The sequence below is a fragment of the Macaca nemestrina genome, chromosome 2 (genome assembly GCF_043159975.1).
Source record: "Macaca nemestrina isolate mMacNem1 chromosome 2, mMacNem.hap1, whole genome shotgun sequence".
Lineage (NCBI taxonomy): Eukaryota > Metazoa > Chordata > Mammalia > Primates > Cercopithecidae > Macaca > Macaca nemestrina.
Genome location: NC_092126.1, coordinates 96,178,490 through 96,199,358, shown reverse-complemented (window position 1 = coordinate 96,199,358; position 20,869 = coordinate 96,178,490). Strand labels below are relative to the sequence as shown.

The 20,869-nt window shown below is 44.7% G+C and overlaps 1 protein-coding gene across 7 annotated transcripts in view; it reads left to right on the top strand.

The window, feature by feature from the left end:
- Positions 1–15,328, top strand: part of LOC105480110 (MCF.2 cell line derived transforming sequence-like 2) — a 261,761-nt gene extending 246,433 nt beyond the window's left edge. For 5 of the 7 annotated variants that reach the window (XM_011738576.3, XM_011738574.3, XM_011738578.3 and 2 more), the window contains 3 exons: positions 5,130–5,218; positions 5,576–5,691; positions 5,765–7,261. In XM_011738576.3, the coding sequence (XP_011736878.2) occupies positions 5,130–5,218; positions 5,576–5,691; positions 5,765–5,888 (329 nt within the window). In that variant the 3' untranslated portion in view covers positions 5,889–7,261. The other 2 variants (XR_011619936.1, XR_011619935.1) reach the window with 2 other exon arrangements.
- Positions 15,329–20,869: the final 5,541 nt, after the last annotated feature.

The following is a 20,869-nucleotide window of genomic DNA, read 5'->3' as shown; positions in this document are numbered from 1 at the left end:
ATTGTTAGCAGTTAGTTACCCCCTGGTTCTTCCAAGTGAAAGGAAGGAAAGCCCAGGGGGTTTAGGCATTGCTTCTAAGCAGCTCACCACCTCCCACCCCAAAGTGAAAATGATATCCTTTAGTTCATGTGATAGAGATGGTCCTTAAAAAGTTGTGCCAAGCACGGTGGCTCACGCCTGTAATCCCAGCACTTTGGGAGGCCAAGATGGACAGATCAAGAGGTCAGGAGATCAAGACCATCCTGGCCAACATGGTGAAACCCTGTCTTTACTAAAATTACAAAAATATTAACTGGGCATGGTGGCCCGCTACTGTAGTCCCAGCTACTCGGGAGGCTGAGGCAGGATAATCACTTGAACCCAGGAGGCAGAGGTTGCAGTGAGCCGAGACCGTGCCACTGCACTCCAGCCTGGCGACAGAGTGAGACTCCATCTCAAAAAAAAAAAAGTAAAAAAAAAAAAAATGTGCATAGAGAAAAATCTAGTTTGAAAGACAATAAAAATAGAATTTGCCCATTTAATGTCTATCGGGTGAGAGCTACTGCTGAACCAGGAGGATCTACAATGGTCTCTTTGTGCCATCCAGTGGACAGTAAGGGAAACACCATGATTTTGTCTTCAAAGTCTATAATTTATCAAAAATATGTATGCTGGTGAGAATAATTTCAGCTCACTACTAGGTCCATTGTTAATAAATTTCATTCTGTTTGTTTAAGCAAAATAAAAAAACCATTCAGCTTATGTGATGTGCACTAGAAAGATGGTCAACTAAGGGTTTTGAAAGAGAATACTCACCAGTCCTTATCTGCAGGAATTCTCATCGCCCATCTTTCCCATTCTTCTTGTCCTTCTCCACCAATACTCCTTATGCTTATCTGATACATAGACTGAGAGTGCCCCAGAGACTCAGGGTGTATCTGCCCCAACACACCACTAGATCTTGGCTGGGACAAAAGTCGTTCTATTCATTTTCCAAGACTGCAACTATCACTTAAAATTTTGCTGTAATCAACTGGGCATGGTGGCTCATGCCTGTAATCTCAGCACTTTGGGAGGCCGAGGTGGGTGGATCACCCGAGGTTAGGAGTTCGAGACCAACCTGACCAATATGGTAAAACCCTGTCTCTACTGAAAATACAAAAATTAGCTGGGTGTAGTGGCGTGTGCCTGTAGTCCCAGCTACTCAGGAGGCTGAGACAGGAGAATTGCTTGAACCCGGGAGGTGGAGGTTGCAGTGAGCCAAGATCACGCCACTGCACTCCAGCCTGGGTGACAGAGTGAGACCCACGTCTCAAAAAAAAAACAAAACCAAAACCAAAAAAACCCAACGGTTTTGCTATAATCAAATTGAATATTTGTCAAGAGCCTGTGTGTTTGGCATGGTTTTTTCTGAGGGGTGTGTGGGTGTATGTGTGTGTGTTTGCTCTGTTTCTTTTTAAAACCATTTATTATCCTTATAATCTGTTTCCTTCCCTGAGTGTTTATGAGGACGAGACAATGGCAGACAAACCTCCCCCAAATGTAAGTAATAATAGCACACCTGGAGTGCCCAGAGCTGTTTTGAGACCCTCTCTTTAGTATTGTTGTAATTGCTATGCACAGTAATCATAACAGGTACTATTTGTTGAATTCCTGTCGTGTACCAGGCATTTTTCTTTATCAGAAGTTTTGCTAATCCTCATGTCAAGACTGCAAAATCGATGTTATTATCTCCAGTATAGAGATAAGGAAGCTGATGCTCAAGAGGTTAAGTGATGTATCCAAGATCACACAGCTAGTGAGTGACAGAGTGAGAATCAGGTCTGACTGCCCTCAGGTCTGACTGACTCCAGAGCACCTTCTCCTGCCGTGGGGCAGTGGGCCTCTCAGTTGTTCCATCACGCGCCTGTGACTGGCCAGACCCTGAGTCTGAGATTTTGGGGTCTCTTCAGCGCTGCCAGCTCCTTAGTGCCTAAGACTCTTAGGACCTCAGAGCCCATGACCAGTGAATCCAGCAGGGGATTAAATATGCAGATGATGTACGACAGCAAAAGTCAGCCCACGGGCTGGGTGCGATGGCTCACACCTGTAATCCCAGCACTGTGGGAGGCCTAGGCGGGCGGATCAGTTGAGCTCAGGAGTTCAAGACCAGCCTGGCCAATGTGGTGAAACCCCATCTCTACCAAAAAATACAAAAATTAGCTGGGTGTGGTGGCATGTGCCTGTGGTCCCAGCTACTCAGGAGGCTGATGTGGGAGGATTCGTTCAACCCAGGAAGTCAAGGCTTCAGTGAGCCGTGATCACACCACTGCACTGCAGCCTGGGTGACAAGCCAGACCCTGTCTCCAAAATAAATAAATAAAAGCCCAGGGCTGGGGCTGGAAGGCCTGGGTGAGGAAGGGAACATGGTCTCTAGGAGTCAGGACACCCAGGTCCTGGCCCTGATTCAGCTCCCACAGGGCCTTGTGTCAGTCCCCACCGGGTGGTCAATTACCATTCCCGGCAGGGCGCCCCCGTGAGCTGCACTTTCCTCCCCAGAGAACCAGGGGCTTTGCCTGCAGGATGCTGTCTAAGGTTTTCTGGTTCTGAGAATTCTGGGTTTCTTCCAGGAGCCCTGGGGGATACCTGGTCAATAGGTTACTGTCTCTGCTGCCAGGAACCCGGGGCCTGGGGGGAGACAAGGCGAGGGCACACCCAGAGCAGCTGCAGTTTGCTCAGGAGAGATGTCGCCCAAGGGCCTGGATGAGATTCCCCCACCTCTGCAGCCCCCCCTCCTGCTTTGTCTCCTAGGATAGAACAGAGCATGATAGGATGGGGTAGGACAGATGAGGACTTCACACACTGTAAGGGTAAACATTGTTTCGTCTGCTTGTGTTTGAATTGTATAAATGTATTTCTGCGTGTATGCTGTGTTAGGGGGTAAAATTTGCGTCTCCCTGAGGTTGCACTCTGAGTATGGAAAACCTGGCTCTAGACTAAACCAGATCCCCCATGGTGCTCCAGGCATCCCCAGCCTCACATGTGGCACCCGGCGTTCCTGCTGTCAAAGGCCCACGTGGGTCCTCTGTCTTTCTCTGCATTGTCAGGGCCTGCGCTGACAGTCCCCCCACAGGGAGGTGGAATCTGGGGCTTGACAGCACTGGGAGGATCCTTCCTCTTTCCAGGCTCAGGCAAATCCTTGCCTGGAGGCAGGGAATGGGCTAGATGACCCCTGAAACAGTTCAGTCCAGGGTCTGATAGCCCCTTTGTGCCCAGCCCTGTGCCCCCTCCCCTTCCCACGCTTCCCTGCAGGGCCTGCGAGAGCAGGGAAAGCAGCTGCCAGCTCCAGGCAGTCATTTTACCCCAGGTGCCACTTACCCTGAGGAGGGGCTGGAACCAGCTAATCGTTTTACCTGGAGATGCCACTTACCCTCCGGAGGGGCTGGAGCCTGTCAGGTTTTTCAGTTCTTGTGCCGCCTCCCAGCCCTGCCCACACCAGGTTGTGGGTGTGTATGTCTGACGAAGGCCCCTGAGCCAGGCCAACCCCCAACCTCCCAGTGGGTGGCTCTGTGGTCCCTGGCAGCCCCGGCATCATCCGGGGCACAGAGGCCATGGACCCTGGAGACACAGCCCTTGCTATTCACGCAGGGGATGGTCAAGAGCATGGCTCCGTTTGTCCTTCTATCCCTCCCTCACAGAGCTTTCAGCAAGACGATCATTCTTCCATTCTCACTGCTTGCTCCTGGCGTAAGGAGACCCCAGGGCTGGAGGACTTCTCTAAAGAGGAGTCTTGGGATTTCCTCAGATGCTCCCAAGTCCCATCTGGAGGATGAAGGTGGGGAGCACATCCTTGAGGCAGTTTCTCCTCTGCCCCCCACCCCTCGCCTCTCCCACCTCCAGGGGCTAGGAACTTAACCAGGACTTGCTTCAACCTGAGAGGAGGGTGTCCAGCCTCCTCAGAGCCTGCCACCATCAGGGGGATTTCAGAGGGGCCTCCTGGGAGGTGCTGCCCAGCTGCCCCCCCGTGTTACTCACACAGCCCCCACTGATCTGCTCTGGGGGCCGGGGCCCAGAACATGGCTTGTAGGGGACCTGGGACAGCAGCCCAGGAGACACCACTTGTTCATTGCCTGCTCACCCAGATAACTGCAGCTCCCTCCACTGCCGCCTACCGCCCTCCGGCCATGCCTCTGCCCAGAATGCCCTCCCTCTCCAGTCCTGCCCACCCCTGAAGCCCTGCCCAAACCTCCCTGAATTCTCGCCTGAGCAGACACTCTCCTGCACAATTTCCGCCACAGGGATTACTCAGCTGAGCCTCAGTCTGGGGCTGCCCTGTGCTGGGACCTTTCTGCAGATGCTCGGCTCCCTACCCTCGCCCGTGAGCCATGTGGGGCAGAGACTCCATCTCACTCAGAGTGGAGTAAAGAGCAGGAGTGCTGGAGAAGCCAGCTGCCCTGCCACAGGCCAAGAGGATTTGGCCAAGTGACCACTGCTGTCTGTTTCCCCAACTGTAAAGGGGGCTGAGACCCTTACAGGGTTGTGAGGCTTAAACTTTGACAAACGCCTAACATACCACCAGGCACAGGGCAGTTGCTCAGTATTTGGCAGTGGCTGCTGTTCCCCACAGTGTCCAACACTTCCCGGGGATGTAACAGGTGCACCACGGACAAGACTGATGAGTTTATCAGTTCACTGGGGAGACAGGCAGGATGGACGCACTTGCTTGTTCCTCTGATCTTCCCTTATGGGGAGCAGTGACACTTGGCAGAGGCTGCCAGGGAGATGGGAAATGGACATTAATTAGGGGAGAGAAAAGGAGGCAAGGAGAGGAGGGTGAGAAAGAGACAGGGGAGGAGGAAGGGAAGGAGGCATGGTTAGAAGACTGGCAAACACAAAAAACAATGACTGTTTTCTTGGAGGAACAGGGAGGTAGGGCCATGAACAGCATGTGGACGGTCTTCTCTGTGAAGTATGACATTTCAGAGCTGGAAACGCAGCCTGGAGATCACAGACGCCCTCACAGCCCAGCGCAGTGCAGGCCCTGGGAGATCAGGAGTTAGAGATGGGGAGGACCGTACCTGCAACAGGCACTGCCTGCTACACCCTGCCATAGGCAGAGGGGCTGTCTTCCCACCCCACAGAGGCCCCATCCTTCCCTTTCTCTCCCGAAGGCTGCTCCAGCAGGGAGTTTAGCTCCATGGACACCTTTGAAGACTGTGAAGGTGCAGAAGACATGCAAAAGGAGAGCAGCGCTCTGAGTGTAATTACTTCCCTCTTGTTTCTTTCATCTTCTTCCTCCTTCCTGTTCATCAGCTCCTCCTGCCTCCTGTCCCTCGCCTCCATCCCTCCCCCCCTCCTCAGGATTCTCACCCATAAGGACCTGGTTAAGCCAGGGAGCCGAGGTCACTAGACCCTCCTAGCCTGGCACGTCCCCACGTGGCTGTCTCCTTGGCGGTGCGCTGGTGTCCGGTCATAACTGGGGCTCCTGCTGGGAGCCCCGTGGCCCAGGTGGGAGGGTTGGGGTGGGCCGCAGCCTGCCAGCGGGAGTCACCACCTTGCTCGGCCTGGCCACAGCCTCCAGCAATAACTCAGGGTGCACCCGTCCCCTCCCTTCCAGCTCGCAGGCCTTTTCCAGTCGGAGGACAGTCACGAAACCTGTTCTTCCAAATCTGCTTTCCTGGAGAGGGGAGAAAGCACCCAGGGAGAAAAAGAAGAACGCGATGAGGAGGAAACGTGAGTGTGAACGAGGAAAGACTAAGCGTCTTTTTGGGCCACGGCGTCTCTGACTTTCTTCTCGGAATTGCAGGGCGACCCGCAGCACCGAGGAGGAGCGCGCTGGGGCGTCCACGGGCCGGCTGGCTCCTGCGGGGGCGACGGCTGGTTTCCAGGCGCGGGCACGGCGCCCGAGGACCTCCGCCCCGGAGAGCTGACCTCCCTGCGGACGTCCCCGCTCCTCGGCTCCAGAGCGCCCGCATTCCCAGGAGAGGCGGTGTGGGGGCCCGGGCCCTGCCCAGCTACGCAGAAAGCAGCCGGGGCCTCGGCGGCGGCAGAAACGGGACGCAGGGCCGCCTTCCGGGAGCCCGAGGGGTGCCCTGAGTGAGCGCCTGGCTCCGCACGGGGGACTTCGGAGCTGCTCTAAGGCGCTTGCAGAGCCCACAGCCCACGCCTTCTCAACCGCACACTTTGACATTCCGAGCCGGGCAATTCTTTGTTGTGTGGGTTTCTCTGTGCTCCCACGGTAGGATGTTTAGCAGCATCACTAGCCTCTACCCGCTAGGGTCCAGGAATGCGCCACCCCATCCTCCACCCCACCCCCAAATTGTGACAATCAAAAATGCCTGCAGACACGCCCACATTTCTCCAGGGCGGGGTGGGAATCGGTTGAGAACCGCTTAGCCTGAGCCTTGGCGGAGCCGGAGCTGCTCAAACCCGGCGGGGGCCGCAGACTGAGAGCTCCAGGTCCCCCTCCCAGAATCCCTGCGAGCATTCATGGGGTGTTCGTGTTAGTGCCAAGATTGCTTCGTTGCAGAGACACTTCGTTCCAGGTTACTTTCTGAGATATTTTATATATCGATTTATTAGTTTTTAAATGAGTTTTGTTATTTTCAATTGTATTTTATTTTTAGTTTTATTGGTTGATTTTAATTTTTTGTAGTTTTCTAGTTATTTAATTTTATAGTTTCAGTTACTGGTTTATAGTTACTTTATTTTCAAAGTTATTTAGTTTTCGAGTTGTTCATTTTCAGTTATTTATATGTAGCCATTTTGTTTTAGGAGTTATAGATGTTCAAATTAATTTGCTTGGAATTTATTTTTCATCATCTTTACAATTATTATCTGAGTTATTTACCTTCATAGTTATTTCACTTTAACTTATTGGAGTTTTTGAGTTATTTATTTTTACAGTAACTAATTTGACTATTAAAAACTCACTGGAAGTTTTTGAACTACTGTAGAGTTATTTATTTTCAGATTGAAATGTTTTAATTAAGGGTTTTCCCCTAGTTATCTAGTTTTAGAGTTGTTTATGTTCACAGGTATTTATTTTCAGTTATTTTATATTTGAGTTGTTTATTTTTATGTTCTTTTTTCCAAGTTATTTGGTTTTTAGTTATTTCATTTTCAGCATTACTTCATATCTGAAAATTATATTTTCTGAATTTTTAAAGAGTTTTTGAGATATTTAGTTTTTGAGCTATTTTCAGAGTTGTTTGTTCTCAGTTATTTCAGTTTTGTATTTGACATTCAAATTTTTTCTGTTCTTTATTTTTATTTAATTTTCAGATTTTTTTCTTTTTTTTTTTTTTAGATGGAGTTTTGCTCTTGTCTCCCAGGCTGGAGTACAGTGGCGCAATCTTGGCTCACTGCAACCTCCGCCTCCTGCGCTCAAGCAGTTCTCCTACCTCAGCCTCCCAAGTAGCTGGGATTACAGGAGTGTGCCATCATGCACGGCTAATTTTTTATTTATTTATTTATTTATTTATTTATTTATTTATTTATTTATTTTTGAGACAGAGTCTCTCTCTGTCGCCCAGGCTGGAGTGCAGTGGTGCAATCTCAGCTCACTGCAAGCTCCGCCTCCCGGGTTTACGCCATTCTCCTGCCTCAGCCTCTGGAATAGCTGGGGGACTACAGGCGCCCGCCATTACGTCTGGCTAATTTTGTTTGGTTTTGTTTTGTTTTTTAGTAGAGACGGGATTTCACCATGTTAGCCAGGATGGTCTCGATCTCCTGACCGGGTTTCGCCATGTTGGCCAGGCTGGTCTCCAACTCCTGACCTCAGGTGATCCACCTGCGCTGGCCTCCCAAAGTACTAGGATTACAGGCGTGAGCCACCGCACCCGGCCCTCAGAATTATTTAGAGTTAGAATTCTTAATCTACTAGTCAGGTTTCAATCAAGAGACACTATATCAGTTATTTCAACAGAGAGAATTTAATATAAATAATTGTTATCCAGCTAGCAGAGATAAAAAAAAAAAAAAAAAAAAAAAGTAGTGATAATGAGATATCATGAAGATTTTGACTACAAGCTCCCAGCCCAAGGACTCATACAATAAAGAGAAGAGGTTGAAAATATCAAAACTCAGAAATGTGAACATAGCCCTAGGGCTGGGGGTTAGTCCTCTGAGGAGGAGGCACTACCAATGGTACATGTGGCCCAAGGGCTCAGAGCCCAAGGTCCAGGAGCTGGATGCAGAATTCTGGGGAGGGGACATGGCCAGCCCATGCTGCTGTCTCTGAGTGGGCATCATCAGGCCGGTTATGGGAGTGCTGGGAAAATAGCAAGCTGGAACCAACTGCCTCTGCTAGAACCAGCTGTCACTCTCAGAGTGGAGACGGGATGCTGACGGTGGGGGCGGGGGTGGGGTGCACACAGGAAGGAGCCCGTGGTAGCCCTGCATCACGGAAGGGTGGGCTGGAAGCTTAATTACCAGCACACTCAGCTTTAGAGTTACATAGAGTTAGAGTTACGTTAGGATTCCGTTAGTTTTGGAATTGTTAGGGGTGATTTGATTTCACATTTTCTCGGGATATGGGATTGGGATGAGTCTCCTGGTTTGTTTCTGGAATAGAGTGGGCCACGCCTCACAGAAGTCTCCCCCAGGACACACAAGACAATCACTTTAGAATTCAAGAAAACAAAAATAATGTGTCTCACTTTGTTCATAAAGAAGCCCTTCGATGACGTGGCCAAAAAGGGGCAGAGCCTGAGGGACAGACTCTTAGAAAGGTGCCCATGGAACAGGATCCCACAGAGTGTTCCTCTCAAATTCTTTAGAACTTTACGCTGTTTTGTGGGACCACCGTCTCCCACTCCTTTCCTAAGAACACAGTGTTTTTCTTGATAGAATGTGTTTCAAATGCGTAGACTGTTTGCACAATAAAATAAAGTTCCTCCCAAATCAAGAATCTGTAATCTTAGGTTCTTCTACCTGCATTATTCTTCAGCCCACATTGTTCCATTTGACCATCAGAATGTTTACATATGTATGTACGTCTGGATGGATGGATGGATGGATGGATGGATGGATGGATGGATGCATGGCTGGATGGATACACTCGTTTTATTCAACGCCTATTTCTTGAGCACTCCTGTGCCCTGAGGATGGGTCTGGCACCAGGTAGATACCAGGGAGGTATGAAGATGAGTGAAGCTTTCAGTCCAGTTGGGGAGACAGATGTGGAAACAGAATCACAACACGATGTGGCAAATTCTCTGGGAGCACAGAACACCATCACTGACTCTTCCTGATACAGTCAGGAAGGGGTGACATTGGAACTGGGTCTTACAGGCAAGTGTCTTCTCCCAGTGGAGAAGGAGAAGGGCACCCTGGTGGAGGGAACAGCATGAGCTCAGGTACAGGGGCATGGAGGAGCTGTGCATGGCAGGTGGGACAAGTTGATGGGGACTGCTGGGTCACAGGTTCAGAAAGGCACTAAGCTTAAGGGCTGACCCTGGTGCTTGACAGATCCTGCTTCATTTGGTCCTGCAGCAAGTCTGCAAGATAGTAGGGAGCAACCTCAGGAGTCCCATGCTTCTCCTGACCTTACTTTTCCAAACACAGTGTACATTTCTGGATATCTTAAGCTCCTTCTTGGTTTTATCCATCTCTCACTTTACACTTGTCCATCGGAGGTGAGTTGTGCCCTCTCCTTCACCTTTTGATTCCTGCTTCTTAAATAACTGTAGGGATGGAGGAAGGTTGAGACCAGAAAGCTGTGAAGCACAGACTTCAACTGACAAGGGAGGTAGAGGAAAGCAGGGAGGTGGAGGAGAGCAGGCAGGTGGAGGAGAGCGGGGCAGAGACCTGCTTGCAGGAATGGCATGCAGAAGTTCTGCAGACCAGCACAGTGGGGAGTGGGCTCCGGACATCACCAGCTGCATTCAGCAGCCATGGAAAGGTCGTGGGGATGCCTTTCCCAAAGTGGGAAGCTGCTTTAGATCCAACCCAGGCTTACGAATGCAACAGATTGGGATTTTTTGAAGCACGTAGAGCCCTTCGCAGCATTCATAGCAATAAACATATGTCTCAAGTCGAAAGAAAATATAGTCCTACACAATCTGCAGTTGTGCATTTTTACGCTTTTTATAATACACGTCCATGCATTCCGTCTTGATGTGTGTGTGTGTGTTTCCCAGCAGAGTTCTCTGTTTATCGTGTCTATCACAATATATCCATTTCCCTATGATAATCCATTTCTCTGTGAGAACATGTAAGAACTCAGATGGTTTCACATCTTAGCTGAACAGAAGAGTCTGTTGGGTTCTGACCACTTGCCTCAGGAAACACATCATTGTATCCTCTCAAACATTTGTCTGTTGAATAGCCAGCCACTCACTATGGAAACACCCCCCAAAGCATTCTCAGTCCTTTGGATCTCAGCCCTTTTCTGGATCTATGAAGATGTCCACACTTAATAATTCTAGCAGAATGCAAATTGGGCCAAACCTCACAAGCCTCATAGGAAGACCCTGTTTGCAAATGTCATGCCACAGGTGGGTGACCAGGGGAGTCATTCCAATGCCAGTCTTTGCTGGAGGTTCCTGGGCTATTGTCCTCCAGTGATCCAGGATGGTCCAATTTGACCTTTCACTCCAGCCTCCATGTCAAAGCCCCGAGCTGCTGCTCTGCTTGCTGGTGTCGTCTGGGAAAAAGCTACCCTTTGGGGCTCAGAGAATCAGACTCCCCACTGAGCCCATGGTGGGACAGGAATCGTGGGATAATTTTCATAAAGCTGTGCCAGGAACCGTCTGTTCCCAGCAGACACGACGTTCTCTATTCTACACCTGGTTGCACTGCTCATTCAGGAAATAGTTGTGCATTTTTAGACTTCTTAAAAACGGGGGAAAAAAGAGTGGCTTTTCTCTGAGTGAAATTTATGTCACCTTATTTAAGTATAAATGGAAGAGAATCCAAAACCACCAGATGAAATCCCTCACACTTAGAAGTTGTTCAGATACTCCATGGCTATATGATGTTGCCTGTTGTCCACCAGAGGAACTCAGATTTCACAATATTGCTGACGATTGGGAAATGCTGTAGCCTCAGGATAAAGTGCCCTGGCTGAAGCATTTGAACTAAAAGCAGACCCAGATCTGTAACATCTGGTGGGAGTCTGAGTTCATATTAAACATCAGCCATGCATTATGAAATATTAGAAAAGTTAGAGATCCTCTAAACCAGCCTTCCCAGAGTATATTTTGCAGAATATGCAGAAGAGTGTAAGAGTTCAATGAATTAACCCCATAACATGCCAAGCAGAAAAAAAAATTAAGAGCAAATGCTTTTTTTTTTTTTTTGAATAGAGTCTTGCTCTGTCGCCAGGTTGGAGTGCAGTGGTATGATCTTGGCTCACTGCAACCTCCGCCTCCCAGGTTCAAGCGATTCTTCTGCCCCAGTCTTCCAAGTAGCTGGGACTACAGGTGCACGCCACCACACCTGGCTAATTTTTGTATTTTTAGTAGATGGGACTTCATCATGTTGGCCAGGATGGTCGCGAACTCCTGACCTCATGATCCGCCTGCCTCGGCCTCCCAAAGTGCTGGGATTACAGGTGTGAGCCACTGCACATGGCTGCAAATGCACTTTTAAATACCACATATTCTGTCCCTCTCTTGGTCGATCTCAATTAGTAGATTAAAGAATCTGAAAACTTCTACAAAAAGGAAGCCTGTATCGTTTTATTAAACTCACCATTTCCTAAACTTATTTGGCCACAGAACCTTTCTGTTTGTGGAATATAATGTCCCATGTGTATTCCTAAGGGAAAAGGCTAAGGTGCTATAACAAAGAGATCCAATAATACAGTGATTTAAAGAATATTTCTGTCTTGTAAGTCAGTCCAGGCTGGGTATGCAGGCTGCTCTGCTTTGCACAGCCATTTTGGGTCCCAGGTTCCTTGCATTTCATTTTCCACTGCCCTAGAATGCTGTCTTTGTCTCTAATCAACATTGGCCACAGTCAAAAGTACATCTCAGAAATATCTGATTTCCAGCTGTGAAGAATGGGAAAGAGTTTGGAAGTTTGCATAAGCAATGTTTTAAAGCCCATCCTGCACATGGTACATAACACCTTCTCTTCTACTCTTTTGGTGAAAGCTTTGTTGCATGGCCATGCTAACCCGTAAGGGAGTTGGGAACCTAGCTAGGAGGACATTGCCCTACCTAAACTTTATTACCATGTATCAGTGTCACCCAGCCAGCCTGCAGGAAGGCGGCGACTGGAATCCAGGTCTTCCAACTCCTGGGCCAGTATCAGCATCACACTAGCATTTGCTTACTCAGCCTATATGTATCAAGTACCTCTTGAGTTCTGGTTCCATGTCATAATGTGAAGACAGAAAGCTTTATAAAACATAGTTTCACAAATTATCTATAAAATATGTATCACTTGCATCTTTAATCTGACAGCAGATTTTACATATAAAGAAACTTTCATATATGGCTATTAAAGTAGCAAAAATTACAGATTTATACAATTTTTTAATTTTCCAGAAGACACATATTATAGGGATAAACAAACATAAAAGGAACAGAGAATCTTTAAATGGACCCAAATACATCTCAGAATTTAGAGTACAAAAAAATACATTTCAAATTAGTTCTGAATAAAAAAGATAAATTACACGTGAAAATGGTTTGAGGACCACTGGCTAGCAGTATTGAAAATGATAAGAATAGGTTTTACCGCAACCCTTAAGATAATTCATGTTATTTAAAGATGTGACTTAAAGAAATTATGAACGTCAAAACATTTAAAAATTAATCTTGAGAAAAATCTTTCCAAGCAAAAACTAAAACCAGAAGCTACAAAGGAAAATCTTAATAAGTAAGGTATGTCAGAAGCAAAATCTTACATATAGGAAGAAAAAACATGTAAAAATTCAAAAGATACATTTTCAAAACATATGACAATAGACTAATTTCCTTGAAATATAAATAACTGTTACGAATCAATAACAATTTTTAAATGGGCAAGACATGACTATATACAGGAAAAGAAATTCGAAATCCAATAAACATATGAAAACAATGAGGTATCTTTTTCACTATCTGATTGTACAATATTTAAAATTGATAATACACAGCATTGAAGAGAATATAGAAAAACTAGAACTGAGGTTGGGCATGGTGGCTCATGCCTGTCATTCCAGCACTTTGAGAGACCAAGCTGGGAGGATTGCTTGAGGCTGGGAGTTTGAGACCAGCCTAGGCAACATAGCAAGATCTAGTCTCTACAAAAAAAATAAATAAGTAAATAAAAATTTTAATTAAAAAGAAAAACCAAGCTGGGCGCAGTGGCTCACACCTGTAATCCCAGCACTTTGGGAGGCTGAGATGGGTGGATCCTCTGAGGTCAGGAGTTCGAGACCAGCCTGGCCAAAATAGTGAAACCCTGTCTCTACTAAAAATACAAAAATTAGCGGGGCGTGGTGGTGAATGCCTATAATCCCAGCCACTTGAGAGGCTGAGGCAGGAGAATCACTTGAATCTGGGAGGCGGAGGTTGCAGTGAGCAGAGATCACGCCACTGCACTCCAGCCTGGGCTACAGGAGTGAAACTCCGTCTCAAAAAACATAATAAATAAATTTTTTTAAAAAAGAAAAACCAGAACTATTATACACTGTTGGTGAGAGTATAAATTAGTGTTAGCTTTTTAGAAGAAAATTTTCAATACTATCAAAATTTTAAAATATGTTTATAGTTTGATCTAATGATTTCACTTCTAGAAACATATTTTAATGGTATACAAATGAACAAAAATATGTATGTACAGGTGTTCATTTTAACATTACTTTTCCATAGAAAAACAAGTTTGGGGGTGCAACTTAAATGTCTGTGGTAGTATCAAAATTTATCCTCAAATTGATACTCCTCCCTTCAAAAAGGAGAGTCAAATTACCTGCCCTATAAGTGTGATTCTAACAAATAGGAAGAATATAGTGGAAATGATGCCAACAGACTTTTAAGACTGGGTTATAAAAGGTGTTTTGACTTCCTCCTTGTTCTCTCTCCTGGATTACTCACTGGGGAATAAGCCAGTTGCCATGTTGAGAGGACGCTCAAGCAATACTATGGAGAGACCCACGTGGCAGGAACTGAAGCCTCCTGCCAACAGCCATGTGAATGAGCCAGCTTGAAAGTGGATTCTCCAGCGCTAGTCAAGTCTTCACATGATTTCGACTCCAGCTGATATCTTCACTGAAGCCTCATGAGAGACCCAGAGTCAGAACACCCCAGCTAAGACACTCTTGAATTCATTACCAGAGGACTATGAGATAATAAATGTTTTAAGCTGCTGAGTTTAGGGATAGTTTGCTAAGCAATAATAGATCACAAATATAATATCAAATAATAAAAAGCTGGCTAGTATTGTACTGACGCACAATGGAACTTTATGCATTGTTAAAAATCGTATCTTCTGCTTGAGATGTAGAAAGCTAGAAAGCACCTTGCAAGTGTGAGAATTCCCATTCTTGGAGAGATGAGAATCAATTCCCATTCTCAGAGAGATGAGAGATTCCCATTCACAGAGAGATGAGACTCAAGCACTTGCTTACCTGTGGCAGGTACAGCCATACTACTGGAAGGAAGAATTAAGCTAAAATCTTTAATGGTCTGGTGTAGGTTTGCAAGAGAAAGTAGAAACCCCAAGAGCCACAGATAATAAGGAAAATTTGCATTCACTTGCAGACTTTTCTCAAAGTATCTCACTGAGCACTAACAAAAAAAAAAGACCAACAAAAGTCCTGAGAAAGCATCCTTCCGGGCATAGATCTGGGGGCGGAGAATATCAGTTGCTACAAGAGAGACACAAAACCGCTTTCAGATGCTATTGCCCCATCTCTCCTACAAAGGCCTTAAAAGCCTAGAGGAAGGGTAACAAACACTGCCACTCCAGGGGGCTGGTACATCCAACACAGCTGGAGAAAAAGTAACAAAAACTTAAAAACTAAAACAACAACAACAACAAAATCCCTCTGATTCTGGGGAAGGGGCAGGAATATGTGCTGAGCCCAAAACTGCTGTTGTGGGGAGGGACAGAGACACTTGGTCATACCCTTCAAGACCCAGGGACACAGTACCTGCAGGAATCAGAACTGAGAATCACAACCAAGCACCTCACCTCTCTGTCCCCACCGCCCCGCTAACAAGCACTGACTAACGATTAACGATGGAATACTCCTGGGAGAGCTACAAGTGTATGGAGAGAGAAACTGACAGACAGCGGAGAAGACCCAAAATTGAAGATGGAGCAGACATTAGGGAAAACCCCTGGGCGAACAAGTCCGTATCCTAAACACAAGGTAAGATTTGAAGTGCCTGGTATACTTAAGGTCACCATAGCAACAAAAATCCCAAGGATCTAAACAAAGTAATAAAGACTGCAAGAAAGGGTAATCACGTAAGTATAAAAGCTTTTCTCCCATATATATATTTATATGTATTATATATTTATATTTATATTATATAAAAATATATAAATATATATAACATATAAATATATATTTATATAGAACTATATGTTATATATTTATATTAACATGTACATATGACTTATATATCATATATTTATAAATATATATATTATATATTTATATATTATATATTTATATATTATATATTATAAATATATATTATATAATAAATATATAATATCTATTATAATGTAATAAATATATAATATATAATAGATATTATATATTTATTATATTATATAAATACATATTATATATAAATATATAATAAATATATATAAATATATAATAAATATATATAATATAATATATAAATATATGTTTATATATTTATATATGTTTATATATTTATATATAAATATATGATATATAAATAAATATTATATAAATATATAATATAAATATATAATAGAGTAATATATAACATAAATATATAATGTGTTATATATTTATGTTATATATTACTCTATTATATATTTATAGATTATATACATATTTATATATATTATGTATATTTAAAGATAATTTTTTAAATTTTAAATAAGAACAATATGTTATGAAGTTTCTAATTTATAAAGAATTAAAATGTATGACAACACGGCCGGGTGTGGTGAGTCACACCTGTAATCGCACTTTGGGAGACCAAAGTGGAAGGATCACTTGAGGTCAGGATTTTGAGGGCAACTTGGGCAACATAGTGAGATCTTGTCTCTACAAAAAATTAGCCACACATGGTGTCACACACCCGTGGTCCCAGCTATTTGGGAGGCTGAAAATATTCTAAGTCGAAAATGCATTAAATTGACCTTACCTACCAAACATCATAGCATAGTATAACCTACCTTAAATGTGCTCGGAACACTTACGTTAGCCTACAGCTGGGCAAATCATCTAATACAAAACTTGTTTTATAATAAAGTGTTGAGTGCATCATGTAATATATTGAGTACTTTGCTAAAAATGAAAAACAGAATGGCTGTATCAGTTGTTTACCCCTGGGATTGAGTGGCTGACTGGAAGCTGAGGCTTGCTGCCACTGCCCAGAATCGTGAGAGAGTATCTGATCTCATAGTAGTAACTTGGGAAAAGAGAAAAATTCAAAGTATAGTTTCTACTGAATGCATACAGACTTCACAACATCGTAAAGTTGAAAAATCATAAGTTAAACCATCCTAAGTTGATACCATTTGTTCTCGAACCATACTATCAATTAGTTTAACCTAATTAACATTTATAGGTCCCTGAATCCAACAATGAAAGAATACACACATTCTTCTCAAATGCACACAGATATTTAACAAAACAGCCCACTATTATGAGTTAAATTGTGTCCCTCCAAAATTCATATGTAGAAGTCTTGATATGGTTTGACTGTGTCTCTACCCAAATCTCAACTTAAATTGTATCTCCCAGAATTCCCATGTGTTATGGGAGGGACCCAGGGGTAGGTAATTGAATCATGGGGGCCAGTCTTTCCCATGCTATTCTCGTGATAGTGAATAAGTCTCATGAGATCTGATGGGTTTATCAGGGGTTTCCGCTTTTGCTTCTTCCTCATTTTCTCTTGCCACCACCATGTAAGAAGTGCCTTTCGCCTCTCGCCATGATTCTGAGGCCTCCCCAGCCATGTGGAACTGTAAACCCAATTAAACCTCTTTTCCTTCCCAGTCTCAGGTATGTCTTTATCCGCAGTGTGAAAATGGACTAATACAGTAAACTGCTACCAGTAGAGTGGGATTTTGTGAAGATACCTGAAAATGTGGAACAACTTTGGAATCGGGTAACAGGCAGAGATTGAAACAGTTTGAAGGGCTCAGAAGAAGACAGGAAAATGTGGGAAAGTTTGGAACTTCCTAGAGACTTGTTGAATGGTTTTGCCCAAAATGCTGATAGCAATATGGACATTAAGATCCAGGCTGAGGTGGTCTCAGATGGAGACGAGGAACTTCTTGGGAACTGGAGCAAAGGTGCCTCTTGTTACGTTTTAGCAAAGAGACTGGCAGCATTTTGCCCCTACCCTAGAAACTTGTGGAACTTTGAACTTGTGAGATGATTTAGGGTATCTGGCGGAAAAAATTTCTAAGCAGCAAAACATTCAAGAGGTGATTTGGGTGCTGTTAAAGGCATTCAGTTTTATGACAGAAGCAGAGCATAAAAGTTATTTGCAGCCTCATTATGTGACAGAAAAGAAAAACCCATTTTCTGGGGAGAAATTCAAGCTGGCTGCAGAAATTTGTATAAGTAGCAAGAAGCCTAATGTGAATCCCCAAGACCATGGGGAAATGTCTCCAGGCCATGTCAGAGACCTTCACTGCAGCCTGTCCCATCACAGGCCTGGAGGCCCAGGAGGAAAAAGGGGTTTTGTGGGCCAGGCCCAGGGTCCCCGTGCTGTGCACAGCCTAGGGACTTGGTGCTCTGTGTCCCAGCTGCTCCAGCTATGGCCGAAAGGGGCCATTGTATAGCTTGGGCTGTGGCTTCAGAGGGTGGAAGCCCCAAGTCTTGGCAGCTTCCATGTGGTGTTGAGCCTGCGGGTGCACAGAAGTCAAAAATTAAGGTTTGGGAACCTCTGCCTAGATTTCAGAAGATGTATGGAAATGCCTGGATGCCCAGGCAAAAGTTTGCTGCAAAGGCGGGGCCCTCATGGAGAACCTCTTAGGGCAGTGTAGAAGGGAAATGTGGGATCAAAACCCCCACACAGAGTCCCTATCGGGGCACTGCCTAGTGCAGCTGTGAGAAGAGGGCCATCGTCCTCCAAACCCCAGAATGGTAGATCCACTGATAGCTTGCACTGTGCACCTGGAAAAGCTGCACTCAACACCAGTCCATGAAAGCAGCCTGGAGGGAGGCTGTACCTCCACAGGGGTGGAGCTGCCCAAGACCATGGAAACCTACCTTTTGCATCAGCGTGACCTGGATGTGAGACCTGGAGTCAAAGGAGATCATTTCGGAGCTTTAAAATTTGACCGTCTCACTGGATTTCAGACTTGCATGGGCCCTGTAACCCCTTTGCTTTGGCCAATTTCTCCCATTTGGAATGGCTTTATTTACCCAATACCTGTACCTCCACTGTATCTAGGAAGTAACTAGCTTGCTTTTGATTTCACAGGCTCATAGGCAGAAGGCCTTGTCTCAGATGAGACTTTGGACTGTGGACTTTTAGGTTAATGCTGAAATGAGTTAAGACTTTGGGGGACTGTTGGAAAGACATGATTGGTTTTGAAATGTGAGGACAGGAGATTTGGAGGGACCAGGGGCAGAATGATATGGTTTGGCTGTGTTCCCACCCAAATCTCAATTCGAATTGTATCTCCCAGAATCTCCACATATTGTTGGGGGAACACAGGGAGAGGTAATTTATTCATGGGGGCTGGTCTTTCCCGTGCTATTCTTATGATAGGGAATAAGTCTCATGAGATCTGATGGGTTTATCAGGGGTTTCCACTTTTGCTTCTTCCTCATTTTCTCTTGCCACCACCATGTAAAAAGTCCCTTTCGCCTCCCACCATGATTCTGAGGCCTCCCCAGCCATGTGGAATTGTACGTCCAATTAAACCTCTTTTTCTTCCCAGTCTCAGGTATGTCTTTATCAGCAGCATGAAAATGAACTAATACAAGTCTTAACCCCAAGTATCTCAGAATATGACTATATTTGGAGATAGGGTCTTTAAGAGGTAAAATGAGTTCAAAGAGTAGACACTAATCCTACATGACTAATGTCCTTATAAGAAGAGGAGATGAGGACAGACAGGCATGCACAGAGGGATGACCATGTGAGACAAAGGTGTCTACTAGCCAAGGAGAGAGGCCTTAGAAAGAACTAACCTGGGCCGGGCACAGTGGCTCATGCCTATAATCCCAGTACTTCGGGAGGCCAAGGTGGGTAGATTACCTGAGGTCAGGAGTTCGAGATCAACCTGGCCAACATGGTGAAACCCCCGTCTCTACTAAAAATACAAAAATTAGCCAGGTGCAGTGATGGGCACCTGTAATCCCAGCTACTCGGGAGGCTGAGGCAGGAGAATCGCTTGAGCCTGGGAGGTGGAAGTTGCAATGAGCCGAGATTGCACCACTGCACCCCAGCCTGGGTGACAGAAAGAGACTGTCTCAAAAAAAAAAAAAAAAAAGGAAAGAAATAACCAACCCAGCTGACACTTTGATGTCACATGTCTAGTCTCCAGAATTATAAGAAAGCAAATGTCTGTGGTTTAAGCTACCCAGTCTGTGGCACTTCATTACATCAGTTCTGGAAACTAATGTAACCAACCAGAGTCTTGGTCAAAAAACAAATCTCAATAAATTTATAAGAGCTAAATCCTATAATTATGTTTTCAACCACAGTGGAATTAAAAATCAATAAAAGAAAGATATCTAGAAAACTATGTGTTTGAAAATGAAATAATGCTATTTTAAATAACCATGAGTCAAGGAGATAGCAGAAGGCAATTAGGAAGTATTTCTAATTATGTGAAAATGAAAACATATTAAAACTTGTGGGATCCAGCTAAAGTAGTAATTAGAGGAAAGTTCATAACAGTAAACCTGTTTATTAGAGAGGAAGAAAGATTTTAAACCACTGGCCTCAACTTCCATCTTTCTTTTTCTTTTCTTTTTTTTTTTTTCAGGATAGAATCTCACTCTGTTGCCCAGGCTGTAGTGCAATGGCGCAATCTCAGGTCACTGCAACCTCCACCTCCCGGGTTCAAGCGATTCTCCTGCCTCAGCCTCCCAAGTAGCTGGGATTACAGGTGCCTACCACCACATCTGGCTAATTTTTGTATTTTTAGTACAGACGGGGTTTCACCATGTTGGCCAGGCTAATCTCAAGCTCCTGACCTCAGGTGACCCTCTCACCTCGGCCTCCTAAAGTGCTAGGATTATGCAGGCAACTTCCACCTTTAAAAACTGTTAAAAGAGGAGCAAATAAAACACAAGTTAAGTAGAAGGAAGAAAATAATAAAGATCAAGTAGAAATGAATAAAACAGAAAATATAAGAACAATGAAGGAACTCGATGAAATGAAATTTTGTTGTTTTTGAAAACATGAATAGAATTGATTAACCTCCAACCAGACTTATCAGGGAAAAAAGAGAGAAAACACAAATTATTAATATTATCAGGGAAATAAGAGAGAAAATACAAATTATTAACATTAGTAATAAAAGAAGTGACATCACTACCTATACTACAGATATTGTAAGACAAATAAGGGATTGTTATGAACAGCTTTATGCTAATAAATCCAACAACTTAGTTGAAAGAAAAAACTTATTTTTTCTCTTCTTTTTTTTTTTTTTAGAGACGGAGTCTCACTCTGTTGCCCAGGCTGGAATGCAGTGGCGCGATCTCAGCTCACTGCAAGCTCTGCCTCCCAGGTTCACATCATTCTCCTGCCTCAGCCTCCCAAGCAGCTGGGACTACAGGTCCCCACCA